The sequence below is a fragment of the Phytophthora ramorum genome (genome assembly GCF_020800215.1).
Source record: "Phytophthora ramorum isolate Pr-102 chromosome Unknown Phyram_PR-102_s0009, whole genome shotgun sequence".
NCBI classification, from domain to species: domain Eukaryota; phylum Oomycota; class Peronosporomycetes; order Peronosporales; family Peronosporaceae; genus Phytophthora; species Phytophthora ramorum.
Genome location: NW_027150655.1, coordinates 75,886 through 88,455, shown reverse-complemented (window position 1 = coordinate 88,455; position 12,570 = coordinate 75,886). Strand labels below are relative to the sequence as shown.

The 12,570-nt window shown below is 57.7% G+C and overlaps 3 protein-coding genes across 3 annotated transcripts; all 3 read right to left on the bottom strand.

The window, feature by feature from the left end:
• Positions 1–258: 258 nt before the first annotated feature.
• On the bottom strand, positions 259–852 carry KRP23_9750 (Highly acidic elicitin 26; the record flags this gene model as incomplete). Its single annotated transcript, XM_067895344.1, has 1 exon — positions 259–852. The coding sequence occupies one exon, from the start codon at positions 850–852 to the stop codon at positions 259–261; it is 594 nt and encodes a 197-aa protein (XP_067741570.1).
• A 2,455-nt stretch (positions 853–3,307) lies between these two features.
• KRP23_9749 (Ankyrin-3) lies at positions 3,308–5,800 on the bottom strand (the record flags this gene model as incomplete). Its single annotated transcript, XM_067895343.1, has 1 exon — positions 3,308–5,800. The coding sequence occupies one exon, from the start codon at positions 5,798–5,800 to the stop codon at positions 3,308–3,310; it is 2,493 nt and encodes an 830-aa protein (XP_067741569.1).
• A 2,730-nt stretch (positions 5,801–8,530) lies between these two features.
• On the bottom strand, positions 8,531–9,858 carry KRP23_9748 (Calcium-binding protein 39-like; the record flags this gene model as incomplete). The annotated part of the gene is made up of 5 exons (XM_067895342.1): positions 8,531–8,646; positions 8,728–8,915; positions 8,983–9,290; positions 9,368–9,691; positions 9,754–9,858. 5 exons carry the CDS (start codon positions 9,856–9,858, stop codon positions 8,531–8,533), a joined length of 1,041 nt encoding a protein of 346 aa, XP_067741568.1.
• Positions 9,859–12,570: the final 2,712 nt, after the last annotated feature.

Genomic DNA, 12,570 nt, shown 5'->3' with positions numbered 1-12,570 from the left:
CCATTGCAATGGCATGAACATGACGCTCAAGCTCGTAAATGAGACGGAACGATCGCCGTTTCCTTTGCCATGTGTAGGTTCCTGTTTGAAGGTCTCCTCGAACAGCAAAAAGCAGGACACCACAACTCTTTACCTCGAAGGAAGGCGACGCAGCCAGCGCCATGCATAGCAAACAAACCAAATTGCACTGACAGCAATAAATCCGCATATATTCTTTATAACCGAGGTCAAACTCGGTCTTCATACGCGCGGCTGCGCTTAGAAGAAGGCGGCGGCCACGGCGGCAAGGACGGCACCAGCCGAGACAGCGACCATGTTAGCGCTGCTGCTAGCCGAGGCCGAGGCCGAGGCGGCAGCCGAAGCGGCCGACGAGGACGAAGAGGTGGTAGTTTGCGAGGTGCTGGAGCCGCTGGACGCGGTCGATGTCGCAGGGGTCGAGGCGGCCGATCCGGTGGAGCTGGTCGTCACGGTGGCCGACGTGCTGGAGCCGGCGGTAGAGCCCACGGTGGCCGTGGTGGCCGACGAGCCCGTGGAGGAGCCGGCGGCGCCCGAGCAGTAGTTGGTCAGGGGCGTGATGAGGTCGGCGTACAGGGCGAACGTGCCCAGGGTGCACTCCGAGGGGGCGAGCGTCTCGAGCTGCGAGAGCACCGACTGGCAGGCCGTGCTGGTGCACATGGTGGCCATCTCGGCGTCCGTGGGGGTGGCCAGCGACGTCACGGCGTAGCCGGAGTCCGTGGCGCACGTGGTCGTGTCCGACGAGGTCAGGAGCGTCTGCAGCGAGGTCACATCGCACGAGGCAGCGTTGGCGACGGCGACGAGCGCAGCAGCAGAGGCGATGGTGGCGAACTTCATGGTGGAGGAGAGAGGAGGTACTGACGAGGTGTCGGGAGTAGACGCTAGCTGCTTGATCTGCAGATAGAAAATTCGGAAGTGAGTACATGCAGCTCGAGTGCCGACACCATCCAGACTCGAGCACGGACTACGTCAGCCACCGCGCCCGCCTGCGTGTCTCCTCCAAGGACCAGACGCTGATCAGCGGTTCGAGCAGGTGGCGCGCAGAGTGCGAGCGTTGACACGCATGGGCCTTGCGACATCCGGTTCGGTATACAAATGCCAAGTGCAGTTCTGACTTCTCGCCGATTACAGTGCGGGGTTCAGGATACAGGAGATCGAGCATAGCCGACGCAGGTGAGCAGCTTTGACAGGCAAAGGTGCCGGGGTTTTCAGGTGCCGATCGGCGGCCTCGATCGAGAGAGCACCGGCAGCTGGCAGGCAGAGACCGACCGTTGCAGTTGCAGACTGCCGCAGTGGAAGCCGTGGCTTTTTAAACCTGCGCAAAGAGCTCGGCTTGTATACGCCGCTGCGCCAGCGGCGAGGTGGCGTGAAACTTGCAGGTGTAATGCCTCCTCAGCGGTGTGTATCCGCGCCCTTCCTTGCCCGCGTAGAAGTCTGATCTTAGACCGACATGCAGATGGCGGCGCTCGCAGTCTGCGCTGACAGACTCACAAACGGCCTGAGCGACCACCCCGAGCGCGTATCCATGCCCGACATTTTTCGCGCTGGATCGGCTGGCATTCAGCTCATCGTCGAGCTGCTTCCAGAAACACTTCAACAGGCAGCTCTGCAAGTTGCCGCGCGCTCGATCAGAGCTTGGGCTGCAATTCTTGCCGATTTCTGAATCAGCTCGTTGACGTGACCGGCTTGACGCCGTGTAACTGCAACGTTTGTAACGGTGCCACATTCGTGACAGCCACGGTGCTTGCCCATCGCCGATGGTCGGTGTCCGATGCCGCCCTCGACCAGCCCCCTTCTCAAATGCAGCGCTGCTGCCTCCGCACGCTGCAAAGCTCTACGTATCACTTCAAGTCGTTAATTTTAAATGGCACTCGTTATATAGCCCGATTGGGTAACACGAGACTGTCCATTCATGCCCAACTAGGCCCGATCCTGGTGCCCGAATGTGCCCGACTAGGAAAGAGTCGGAGAAGCATCGCGCGATGAGTCCTTCACTGTATACGTATAGCCGGACATTGGCTTGGAGCGTCGACTTGCATTTTTCAGCCAAGAATCGCCACTCCGATATACTAGGCTGCGGAAGACGTGACGTTCTCTGATGCGGAAAACGAAATTATTAGGTTGTACTTAAATGCACATGCATAGGTATCGATAGCGTAAGTACTGCAGCTCCTTCTTACTCAACAAAATCAGTACCGCAACACGTCAGTATTATGAACGACATGTACCCAATTCAAACCATGTACAACCGAGTAAACCCGACCAGATCCAACTGAACCCAATCAGATCCAATTGAGCCCGAGTAAGCCCGATTGAGCCCGAGCTAACCCGAGTAAGCCCAGTAACGACATTAAATGAGAATGTATATACCTGCGCGTTGCAGTCGTTGGCTCGGCTCTCCTGACGTGGACGTTTCGGGCTCGGCTCTCCTGACGTGGACGTTTCGGGCTCGCCTTCGACTTGAACTTCCCGTAGTGAGTGCATACGAACGTCCTTGCGTACTGCTCCCACTCATCAGGAATTTTGGGCGCCTTTGACTTATTCCGGTCGATAATTCCGTTACGCTCTACCACAGTAGTATTTGTTCTTGCACGGAAGACCTACAAAATATTGATGATAAGACGGTGAAATAGCCCAGGTAATGCAGGAGACACAAACGAAGAGCTACCTGGAACGACTGCGCTTAGTACACGGCCAGATAGGCCTCGAAGGCCTCCCACGATGAGAACTGCACCTCTTGAGGCGGTGGAGCGTTCAAAATCCGCTCCTTGCCTTGATCACTGGTACTGATTGTTGGCTCAGCCGACTCGGCACCATTGAGACTCGGTGATGAGACATACGCAGCCATGGATGAGCTCTCGGACACGTCTGATACTTCCTCCTCGCTGTCGTCGTCTTGGTCAACAGGAAGGGGGCGCTTCGCCCTTTTGAGTTCGCGGCGCCGGCGTCATATTCCTTCCACCGGAGCCATCCGCTTGCTGAGTGAGGGGGGATTTGTGGTTGTGATGTGGATGTATACACCTCGTATACGTTATACCTTGTACGGATATGCAAAATCAGCAGAAAAGAAAATAAGAAAGGGTTAGGTTCCAGGAGAGGAGTTCCAATCGGGCATTTTACTCACTCTCATTTTAAATTATCGTTTTCAGATAGGTCGGCGTAGGCACCGCCGCTGTCGGTGGCGCCCCGCGTGTTGTACATGTTCTAACATGTGAGCAAAATTGTAGAGAATGCGGTCGCGTGCCGCCGGCGCTCGCTTGCGTCCGCGAGAGCCAATGCAGCTGGCAGCACATCACTCGCGGCCGTCCTGCCTCTGCCAGTGAGACTTGAGCAGTGCGAGCCGCAGTTGTAGACGCACAGGGTCCGACGCGGCGTAGTCCATGGGTGTGCGTCCTTCACGATCCACTCGGTCCGGGTCAGCCCCTGCTGCCACTAGCAACTTCAGGATGATCCCAAAGTCGTTGGCGGCCGCGCTGTGCAAGCTCGTGGTGCCGTCCGTGGGCTGCGTCGCGTTGGCATCAGCTCCCCGCGCCAGGAGCAGCTCCACCACATCAGCCCGGCCTTTCGACACCGCTCCACGCAGAGGCGTAGTCTTGTTCGTGCCCGACGTGGCCTCCAGCTCGGCTCCGTGGTCCAGCAGCAGCTCAGCGACGGCCTTGTGGCCACAGTAGGCAGCAATGAAAAGCGCTCGCAGGTCGTTCTGCGCCTGCGCTTCGAGTCGTGCTCCGTGCGACAGCAGCTCGCGCGCCACCCCTGCATGACCGCGTTCGGCCGCGATATGCAGTGCCGTCATAGTGCCCGGGTGCTTCTCGGCATCAACGTTCGCGTCAAAGGACAGCAAGCAGCGCACCACGTCCCCGTGGCCCGATTCAGCCGCCAAATGGAGTGGTGATGACTGGCGCTGGGCACAGACGGCGTCCACATCAGCGCCATTGAGCAATAGGCTGTTGACAACGGTAAGGTGCCCGTGTTTGGCTGCATAATGCAGTGCCGTGTAGCCCGTAGACGCCGTGGCAGCGTCCAGTTTCGAACCACCCCACAACAAATGCAACACAACGGTCAAGTGACCCTGCCGAGCCGCTAGCACCAACGGAGTAGCTTGTTTCTTGCCACCGATCGACTCAATGTCGGCCCCACGAGCTAGCGCGTGCTCCACCATCTGCAGGTAGCCGTGTTCCGCAGCACAGCATAGGACGCGCGATGCTGCGTCGGACAAGCTGGACGCACACTCTCCGTGAGCCAACAGGAATCGAACGATCTCCAGGTGCCCGCGTCGAGCTGCTAGCATGATTGGGTGCCTCGATGGCTCCAGTGTCGCTAGATCCGTCGCACTAGCTGCTCCGCGTGTCAGCAAGTACTGTACCATGTCCAGGTGGCCGTTTTTGGCTGCTAGGCATAGTGCGACTTGACTGGACCGGCAAGCAGAGGCCTCCTTCTCCAGTTCACCAGGTGTCCGTGGCTCAGACTCGGGTGCTTCTTCGGTTTCCGTTTCCACAGCAACCGACTTTTTGCGCCTCCGACGCCGTCGCCGACGAGAGCTCTCATCACCCGAAGCTTCGCCATCCCCAGCCGCCGCTAAATAGTCCGTCGTCACAGCATCGATGTGTGCTCCATGGGCGATCAGCAGCTCGGCAATTTCCACGTGACCGTTCTCAGCTGCACGGTGCAGTGGCGTCGTACCGCGCTCAGTCGCCGCATCGACGTTGGCTCCGCGCTCGAGGAGCAGCGCGGCCACGTCCACGTGTCCTTGGTAGGCTGCCTCGTGCAACGGAGTGGTGCCTGCAACCGTGCGCTCATCCACGGGGAGGCCCTGGTCAATCAAATACGAGGCGACGTCAACGAAGCCCGACGCTGACGCCAAGTGCAATCCAGTCGCGCCACCCGGCAGCGCAGCCGACAGACTTGCGCCGCGAGCCAGGAGCACCTTGACGGTCTCCAATTGCCCGTGCATAGCCGCAACGTGTAATGGTGTAGCGCCGTCGGTGTCTCCGGAGGGACTCGTTTCCTCTGTGAGCAGCGTCTTCCCAGCAAGCTGCTCTGGCGACGAACACGTCGAGGCGCTGCTGCTGCTGCTGTCGATACCACTGCCTTCGGTTCCCGTGGAAGCGCTGGAGCTGCTGGACTTCACAGACTTGACCGGAGAGCTCTCTGGAGAGTCGAGGTCCTGCCCCCGCCCGCTCTTTTTCGATGACGACGAACTGTGCGGTTTCCTCGGCAGGTCCTCCGGGTTGTCCATTTGCCGCTGCAAGTACTGGGCCACGCGCGCGTGCTCGTTCATCTCGGCAATGAAGGCAGCATCGTTGCCGTCCACGTCCCGCGCCATGACATCGGCTCCATGCGAGATCAGCGTTTGCACCAGGGACAGCGATCCAGCCCAAGCTGCGAACATGAGCGCCGTGAATCCCTCGGGGGTTGCAACTTCCAGGTGAGCGCCAGCTTGCAGCAGCTCGAGTACGGCATCATCGTGTCCGCCTACAGAGGCGAGGTGCAGAGCTGTGAAGCCGTCTTCGTCTGCAGCGTCCAACCAGGTATCTGACGAGGAGGAAGAGGAGGAACGTTTGGTGATGTCAACGCTGGAGGACGGCGAGGAGGCACTGGTGCGAGCCGTCTGCACGAGCTTGGCGATCTGCTTGACGTCTCCAGTCTGCGCCGCTCGTTGCAGCAGCTGCGCGAAGCTGGCGCCGTTGGTGGAAGCGGAAGATGGCGACGAGAAGGGCGACATGGACTCCTCGTCTTCCGTGACGGGGCTGCCTCCGCTCTGCGTGCTGGAGCTCGTGGCGTGCATGCGGCGAAGTGTCGAATGGGGTGGCGGCGCCAAGACAAGAAGAGGAGCGAGACCAGTCGCTCTGTGGTCCTTGGAGCGGTGAGTGTGATCCGGAACAGCGAGGCAGCAAGCGTGAAAACGCTGGAAACCGTGCTGGCGACTCGCTCAGTCGGTCGAAGGCTCGGAGCTCTTGCGCTCGTGGGCTGGAGCGCGGAATGCCGCTCGTCGGGCAGCGGATCGGAGTGCGTCACGCCGACAGCCCAGCGACGGACGATGGCGCGCGTCCAGTTCGGCGCAGAAAGAGGCCGGAGCTCGCGAGAGGCAGGGCCCGGAGCGTGCGATTGCTGGCGACAACGCGACTGGAGGCTCCGGGCCGGAGCCCAAGGTGAAGTGGCTCGGAGCTTTTTCGAACGCTCGCGCCGATTGGGCGAGCGAGGTTGAAGCTATCCGATTGGATGGAAAATAGAGCGAGGAGCACAGAGACGGGCGGCGGATCCGCAAAAAATACGACGCGGCGCCGGTGTCGATGCTGTCTCGCGGCGCCGGCCTGGAGGCTAGAGTCTCGGCGATATGTAAAGTTGGTACTCTTCGTCAAGTGAGCCTCGTGCGGAGCTGCGCCCGGAGCGAAGCGATATAGTCGTCTCGTCGCGTTTAACAAAGAACGGCTGCAGCCGCACGACGGAGCGAGTGCTCGCAGTGGCGGGATTTGGTTAGGCTTCACTTGACTGCGTCTAGTGTGGCGACAGTAGCGAGAAGCTTCCTGCATGAGCTCGTGGATGTTCGTCGCTCGATGTTGCGGGCTGGTGTCCAGTGCGCGTCCGAATGTGGAGACTCGTCGTGGACGCGGAACTTGGCTGCTAGTGGCTTGTAACTCGAATCGACTGGGATCCCACAGTCGCGCGCATCCAGACAAACGCCAGTGAATCACGAACGTATGCGCCATTCGTAGGGTGCAGTCGACTTGTCTTCGGTCTGTAGCGTGGTGGGCAATCCTTGCGGCTCGGAGAGATCACTGGAGAGGGAATTCGATGGTAAATAAGCTCTGCAATTAGCTGCCGGACTGATGGGTAGTGAGCTGGACTCGGCAAGTCCAGCTAGGTACATGCACAGCAAGCCTAGTTGCACTGTGAATGGGATGCCTTGCCGCCTTCGAAAGCTCCTGACCACAGGTTTATGGAAGTGGCTTTGCAAAAAAATAGAACATCGGCACCGGAGCCTGAGCTCCAGCTTCAGCTCCGGGGGAGTGACTCCGATTATTTCTGCTTGGTGCATTTCGACAGTCGTGTGCGTATTAAACCCCGGGAACTATTAGCATGCAGTGAAATATAGGACGGCGTCACCCTTATCCATTTGTGCTATTGATGCCTGGATAGCATCAATAGCACAAATGCAGATCAAACCCGACTCGGAGTTGGAGCTGACGCTCCGGTGCCGACGTTCTATTATTTGTTGATTCCACAGATAAATGGCCAGCAGAGTTTGATGCGTAAAGGAAACACACTGAAACCCACGCACCAGCTCCCAAATCCAGGCTGCCACGCATGATTGCAGAGCTTATTTACCATCGAATTCCCTCTCCAGTGATCTCTCCGAGCCGCAAGGATTGCCCACCACGCTACAGACCGAAGACAAGTCGACTGCACCCTACGAATGGCGCATACGTTCGTGATTCACTGGCGTTTGTCTGGATGCGCGCGACTGTGGGATCCCAGTCGATTCGAGTTACAAGCCACTAGCAGCCAAGTTCCGCGTCCACGACGAGTCTCCACATTCGGACGCGCACTGGACACCAGCCCGCAACATCGAGCGACGAACATCCACGAGCTCATGCAGGAAGCTTCTCGCTACTGTCGCCACACTAGACGCAGTCAAGTGAAGCCTAACCAAATCCCGCCACTGCGAGCACTCGCTCCGTCGTGCGGCTGCAGCCGTTCTTTGTTAAACGCGACGAGACGACTATATCGCTTCGCTCCGGGCGCAGCTCCGCACGAGGCTCACTTGACGAAGAGTACCAACTTTACATATCGCCGAGACTCTAGCCTCCAGGCCGGCGCCGCGAGACAGCATCGACACCGGCGCCGCGTCGTATTTTTTGCGGATCTGCCGCCCGTCTCTGTGCTCCTCGCTCTATTTTCCATCCAATCGGATAGCTTCAACCTCGCTCGCCCAATCGGCGCGAGCGTTCGAAAAAGCTCCGAGCCACTTCACCTTGGGCTCCGGCCCGGAGCCTCCAGTCGCGTTGTCGCCAGCAATCGCACGCTCCGGGCCCTGCCTCTCGCGAGCTCCGGCCTCTTTCTGCGCCGAACTGGACGCGCGCCATCGTCCGTCGCTGGGCTGTCGGCGTGACGCACTCCGATCCGCTGCCCGACGAGCGGCATTCCGCGCTCCAGCCCACGAGCGCAAGAGCTCCGAGCCTTCGACCGACTGAGCGAGTCGCCACTAGTGGTCTGCGTTCTGTCCCCGCTCCTCCTGGTGTTCTCCACCTTGCGGCACGGGCTCCGCTGATGTTTTTGATAGTCGCGACGGAGATAAGTGAGACAACGGTGGCCAAAAGTCTATTGCGATGCTTGCCTGCTTTCTTTGTCTTCATTTCTCCGCCCTTTTCGCTGACGCGAGATATCGATCGGAGGCACTATTTTCCTAGCTACTTTTATCGCGGATTAGAATCAAACACGAAGTGCTATTGCAGCCCTCATCCCATCGCGCATCGCTCCAAGCGCCAGCCAAATGAGGAGAAAGTGAGAGGTAATCTTACTGTGACGAAGGAGCGGGAGAAGGATTAGCCGCCTCCGAGACTGCCTCGCCAATCTTCAAACCCTCCAGCGTCCTAATCAGCAACGCCTTCTCCTCAATAAACTGGGGATCCTCTGTATTTCACACCGCATCGCAGTGTTAGTTTCCAAGAGCACAGCTTGAGAACCTTCACGTACAAATGCCGACAGCCGTACCTTTGTTGTTCTGGAAGTTCTTCAAGTACGCAATAAGCTTCTCCCGGTTGTTCACGAGAATCTGCGAGATAGCTTCGGGCTTCTTCGGGTTGGCCACGAAGACCTTGAACACGTGAAAGGCTTCGAACTGGATGTTTGCGCTCGTATCACGCAACAAGTTCATCATCATTTTCAGGTTCTCCTTCTCTCTGTACGACAATAAAGCGACGTCAGCACCTCAGTATAGCAGTTCTCTACTTCTCCATACAGCCTTACCCGATATACTTCATCATGATGTCGAAATTGGAGCGATCCAACAGAATCTCACCTAGCAGCTTCAGCGATTGCCGCCGCGTGACGTAGTTTTCAGACATCAGCAGGCAGTTATACTTCGCGAAGACCACGTCGAAGTTGGACGTGAAGAAAGTAGCGGCCAGCGTCTTGTGGCGCGTGAACAAGTCCTTGAACGTCGCGAATGCGTCAGAGCCGACCTCGAAGTTGGGCAGGTGCACGTACACATCGAAGAACTTCCACAGGTCGGGCGAGTAGAGTATCTTGCCGGCCAGAATCTCGTGGCGAATCGACTGTCAAGCAGAGAGCCAAGCACAAAACATACGTAAAATACCTGCATCTCCTACTCTCTGCCACAGTCATCGCCTACCTCACGCAGCATGGTGCCGCAGTTGAGAGCCACATCGGGGTTCTCGTAGCCCGCAACAAGCGCCGACAGGACCTCAGGTTTCCGCTCCACGTAGTTCACGAAGCCCGCGAGGTCGCGCCGCATCAGGTTGTTGTAGACCTGCGCAAATTGCTTGCGCGCCTCGAACGGCAGCTTGTCCAGCCCCGTGATGAGCTTGGGGACGAGCCCGCTGGCGATCAACAGCTCGGCCAGCTGCGCGCACTTGTCCGGTTTGGCCTCCTGCTCTCCGTCCCCGTACAGCAGCAGCTTCATCTCGCTCAGGCGCTTGGTGGTTTCCTCCACGGTCTGCGTACAGAGACGAGAGTCAGTTCCTACGGTTCAAAGCTTAACTTTCCCCTGTAACCCACCGTGCCATCCTTCGAAGGCTTCGCGAGTTGGGACGGGTCCGCCAGCGAGTCCTTGAGCAGCTTCACCAGCTGATCTGGGTTTTTACGGCGCGAGAAGAGCGACATGGAGGCGTAGCAAGCGGCGGGGACGCGACGGCGATGGCGACTGAGGGCCGACGAGGACGAGGCCAAATGAGGCACTTTTTCCGCAAAAACGACGAGGCTTGGGATTGGCCAAAATTATTGCAGGACGATTTCTAAGTAACTATAAATATACAGTAGCAGTCGAAAATCTACGCTGTTCAAGTCAACCGCACGTAACCCGCCACGAGCAACATTCACCTAGGATGTCTACTGAAGAGCAGATGCATCTGCTGGCCACGGTGTATCGTATATTCAAAGCCATCCAACTTGATTAACCCTTTCGTGAGCGCTGGGTCTTCACTCAATTAAATTATACTATACAAACTAAGATGTTAAGCTGTGAAAGGGGGCATTTTGCCCCCTTTCATAAACCACGGTACTCGCCTTGAAGCAGTCCCTTCTGGATAGTGGAAGGAGGATGGGATTTAGGAGGGCTAGGTCGCGAAGTTATGATGAAGGGGGGCAAAAAGCCCCCTTTTATACGCCACGGTACTACCGCACCTGGCAGCTGGTCATTTTGCTGATTGGTCTAAAAAAGGTTTCCACCGCTTTTCTGACGATCATGACACTTGATTGCCTGTTCGTCCGACTGGCGTGATGACGTAAGACGGCAGATCTTGAACCAGATCCCGTAAGATATCAGGTCCCACTTGAAATCTATCGGCGTCAGCCATCCGTGTGTGAGAGAGGACAGGAGTGTCCGACATGCTAGCGAATTGCATGAAGTAGCGAAGCCCGACACCTGCACCAGCGATCGCCGTACTGTTGGCGACCCTGCACAGATAGTTCTCTTTCACGAGTTGAGTGTGCGAAGTGCGTAACTTTTCACCACCTACTGTACCAAACTGGCTGTTCTATAAGTAATTTGGCTCATAGCTTCAAAACGGCGAGTTATGCGTTTATCTTGCTTTAACTATGCAAATAGCGGCAGATGTTGACGATCGCAATTGACTGTTCAGTCTCAAGAAACACCTCCGACGAACATGGAGAGTCATCAGAGTGATAACTTAGGCGGGGCAGCGCCTGGTGACGGCGGCAGCGAGAGCGAGAACCTCGGGCGCTTGCTCGGGGCGGCGTCCGGCGGAGGCGGTAGCGAGAACCTTGGGCGCTTGCGTCAGGCAGCGGTTGCCGCAAGCGGCAGTGCTAGAAGCGATGGGAACACTCGGAGCCCGGATGATAACGCAACTGGAGCTGCTCAACGTGTTGTTGAAGTTGTACCAGGCATGGAGAATGCCGAAGGTGGTCCAGCGTCAGCGCCGAAGCGAAAGCGGGGCAGGCCGAAGGGCTCAAAGAATAAGCCAAAGACTACGACCGACAGTGAGCTTGCACGAAAGCGCGCCCGTCCGGCAAAGTCCAAGGCTTCACCGAAGCGCAGCCTTGTGCAGGCCCTGGGTCAAGCTCGTGACAATGTGGCTCCCTCAACGCAATCGAGCCTGGCATCGACAGAGAGTGTATCGCTACCAGGAGAAACCTCGGTCGTCGGCGCCCCTGCGACAGATACTTGTGGTGAAGTGGATGTTGGAAATTTCGTGATGGACCAACGATGGGCTAGGATCGGACGGGACCGGACGTACGATCGGAGGTTGATGAAGGCAGACTTTGGAGGGATTAAATTGGACCTGAGGGGTAGGGGTATGGAGACTCAATGGGTACAGTGGCGCCATCAGTCATCGGTGTATACCGGTATGCGGTATGGTGCGATCATTTCGATATGCGATCATGGCCACCACTGCGATCGCGATCCCGATCGCAAATGGCGATCGTGACGTACCACTTTGGTGGTACACCCGCAATCATTCCGGAGTAAAAGATCTGTGGAAGGTACCTCGGGAGATGGGTGAAAGAATCCAGTAAAGGGGGGAGGTAGGAAACTGAGGTCATTGCTTGTTTTGGTTTGCCTTCGCTTAATAAGAGAAGAAGAAGCTTTCCCTTGCAACACAAGTGGCGTTCGTTTATTCCAGGTTGGGAAGTATATTGGCCCTCCTGACGACTTCGGACTCACCTCGTCGCGCAAGGTAATTACACGGGAGCCCCTGGATCGCTTGGCCAGGTGCGCAACCACTTAACCCCCCCCCCCCAGAAGACCCCGCCATAGGAGGCGGCAAGCACGTAAAGGAACACACCCAAGGACACCCCCCACGCCGATCAAGCCCCACCAGGCCCCGATCGGCAGACCACCGACGTCCGCGTGAAGAATACCCGCGTAGACGTCACCCCCCAGTTCCCCGGAAGGAGCCGTCCAGCTCCCCACCCCATCCTGGTAACCACCGACGCCTTCAGTGAACACCGGAAGAGCGTAACCCGCCCCGCCGTCGGGTACACAAGGTGAATACAAGGTTCCGATCGCGCCAGATCAACGGAGTACCCCCTCCGATAGTCGGCAGTCCGGGCGTACCGCTGGTAAGCCGGATATCACGACAGCAATTTTCGTGATCCCGCTTCGCCACAATGGTGCGCGTGCCCGGATCTTCTGGTGATTCACAGGGATTTCACCGTGAGTCCACAGAAGAAGACGTCAAAATCAAGATGGAACCAGGGAACGAGTCGTCGACGGAAGAAGGATCGCCGCCGACGGCGCTGAAAGCGCCAGGATCCACTGATCGTGAGAGTGCCGGGAGGAGCTCTGACGATGTGAAAGAGGAAGGTTCAGCGATGGACCTAGAAGAAAAGCCTCAAACCCCTCCCCAGGTCCCC